Below are 3,064 nucleotides of genomic sequence, written 5' to 3'. Positions count from 1 at the left end.
ACACACACACACACACACACATACACACACACACACACACACACGACAACAACTGCAACAACAACAACAACAGCAACAACAACGACAACAGCGACAACAGCAACAGCAAAAATGCTGATTAATTAATTTACCTCCTGCGCTGAGTGGGGCTTCCTGCCTCTCCTCCAAAGGCACGGCACTGCCGGAGGACATAAGACTGTTGACACTCGTCTTGCGCACGATATCGCCGGCGTTGATCACCCCCTTGGCCGTGGTTGTGAAAGACCTGAAGGCGGAATGAACAAAGTGGCCGGTGAAAATTGGACGGCAACAACAGCAACATCAGCAAAACATCATCATTTTTATCATCATCATCGACAACAACACCATCGTCAACAACAACATCAACAACATTATCATCAACAACGTCATCATCAACAACAACACCATCATCAACAACATCATCGTCAACAAAAACAACAACAACAGCAACAACAACATCATCAACAATATCATCGTCAACAACAACAACAACAACAATAACAAAAACATCATCATCAATAACAACAATATCATCATCAACAACAACAACAACAGTAATAATAATGAATAGATAGCATTTGTATAGCGCAAATCCTCGCTCAACAGCAAGCTCTCTGCGCTTCACAATCTATACTATTACCCCAGCAGACCTGAGACATTCTGAAACAACCTCAACTTCCTGGGAAACATACAGTGCAAGCAGCCATTTATAGGCGCTAAAACACTAACATACTGACAAGATCTTTCGCTATGGCCGGGTACCCATTCTCACCAGGGTGAAGTGAGGAAAATTTGTTTAAAGTGCCTTTCCCAACGACACAACATCTAGCCCGCGGCTCGAACCCCCGATCATCATCATCCTCAACAATAACAACAACATCATCATCAACAACAACAACAACAACAGCAACAGAGCATTATATTTAAAGAGATATCACATTTTAGAATTGCTTCCTAAATGTATACGTTGAACATAGCTATGTGTATATTATATCATGTATATGTGAGGCAGCGTGGTGGAATCAGGCCCTCGTCAAAATAATCAAAATGAAGAAACTTGCATTTTTCTGCAGGTTTGTGAATTTTCATCTAATTTTTTGTTTTTTGGTTCAACACCTTTCATGCCCATTAAAGAACTCTTTTCTGTGTGGATTTTTCTGGAAAACGTTGATTAAAGGTACAATAAATGTAAATTTTTAGTTACCACGGACTCTTAAGCTAAGGACATAACTAATCTTTGGCGGCCATTTTCTCACTAATTTTACCTCTGAAAATAGGTGACCCCCACCTCATTTATTCGCAAATACAGTAAAACCTGTGTAAGACGGCCACCTATTGTCAAGGAGAAAAGTGGCCGTATAAGGCAGGTGGCCGTCTTAGGCAGGACTGATCAAGATGAAGAAAGAAAACCCATTCCCATCTGAGGTCCCAATCGAAAGTAGCCGTATTGTTGTTGTTTTTGCTGTTAGTTTGTATTTTGTTTGTAATTTTTATTTTGTTGCTGATTTTGCACAAGGGTGACAATAAAACGAAATGTATCAACGAAGAAAAATCGAGTGCCATGTTAAAACAAACACATGGGTCGCCACCACTCGGAGAACGAGCAACACTTCTGTCACAAGTTCATGTTGACGTCCTTTGTTACTTTGTTACTGACTGGGTAAACAGTGACCACTCATCTCACTTACGATTTGTGTATGAGTTCTGGGCGGGGCTTATGGGTTATGAGGGATCACACGCTTACCTCACCAGCAGCTGAAAATTGGTAGCCTACCTATTGGTCAACAGTGGGAGGGGCCTACGCAACATGATCGGTTGGAGGGACTACCTAACAACAACGACAGGTGATTGGATTATGAGGGCTCGCCCACAACGCCAGGGGCCAATGCACAATTTATGACAAAACGTAATGGAGTCACTAAGGTGGCCGTCTAAGACAGGTGTTTTTGCTTAGTGTGATAGGAGTTGTGTGTTAAAATATGGTGGCCGCGGCCGCGTTGGACAGGTGCCCGTTTTACACAGTTAAATTATATAGAAAAAACGCAAGGGGGGAAATGGAAAGTGGCCGTTTATACAGATGGTCGTCTTATAGAGGTGGCCGTCAGGGCAGGTTCGACTGTATCTCGATTTGTATTCAAGATAAATGGATACTTTTTTCATCCAAATAAAGACAAGTGAACAATCTTTGAGATGATACCAATAACTCTAACTGCCCAAAAATTGACGAGAGCCTGATTCCACCACGCTGCCTCACATTTTAGAATTGCTTCCTAAATGTATACGTTGAACATAGCAATGTGTATATTATATGTATATGTGAGGCAGCGTGGTGGAATCAGGCTGAAACCATCCATTTATCTAGTATGCAAGTCGAGATATTTGCGAAAGAAGAAAGTGGGGTCACCTGTTTTCAGAGGTAAAATAATTGACAAAATGGCCACCAAAGACTAGTTATTTCCTTAGCTTAAGAGTCCGTGGTAACTGAAAATTTACTTTTTTTGTGCCTTTAATCAACGTTTTTGAGAAAAATCCACACAGAAATGAGTTCTTTAATGGGCATGAAAGGTGTTGAGCCAAAAAACAAAAATTTGATAACAATTCATAAACCTGCGGAAAAATTCATTTTTCTTCACTTTGATTATTTTGACGAGAGCCTGATTCCCACTACACTGCCTCACATATGTCTAAATGTTCAGGAAAAAGAATGTCTCACACAGAGCCTGGCAACATAAACGGTGCTATAGTATCGTCTAAATAGAGATTCGCTCCCATCTGACGTAATGCATACTATAAATTCCTTCTTCTTTCAAAGTTCTAGACCTATGATATTGCAATGAATTTTTCAGAAAAAAACGATAGTCCACTAGAGAGGCCGAAAGAGAGACAGAGAGGAGTATTATAATATACATCGGTATAATTTATATATACATAAGTGTCTACACATGTATGCGTATGGATAGATAGATAGATAGATAGATAGATAGATAGATAGATAGATAGATAGATAGATAGATAGATAGATAGATAGATAGATAGATAGATA

At 40.0% G+C, this 3,064-nt stretch overlaps 1 protein-coding gene across 1 annotated transcript in view; it reads right to left on the bottom strand.

Moving 5' to 3' along the window:
• The window catches only part of LOC101854597 (GTP-binding protein REM 1-like), a 169,044-nt gene that overhangs the window by 60,642 nt on the left and 105,338 nt on the right, over nt 1–3,064 (bottom strand). Inside the window, exon 2 of the mRNA XM_013086372.2 lies at nt 132–265. Coding sequence (XP_012941826.1) covers nt 132–265 — 134 coding nt within the window. The remainder of the gene's footprint in view (nt 1–131; nt 266–3,064) is intronic.

The sequence above is a fragment of the Aplysia californica genome, unplaced genomic scaffold (genome assembly GCF_000002075.1).
Source record: "Aplysia californica isolate F4 #8 unplaced genomic scaffold, AplCal3.0 scaffold00460, whole genome shotgun sequence".
In the NCBI taxonomy this organism is placed as follows: domain Eukaryota; kingdom Metazoa; phylum Mollusca; class Gastropoda; order Aplysiida; family Aplysiidae; genus Aplysia; species Aplysia californica.
This window is presented reverse-complemented; position numbering and strand designations above follow the sequence as displayed.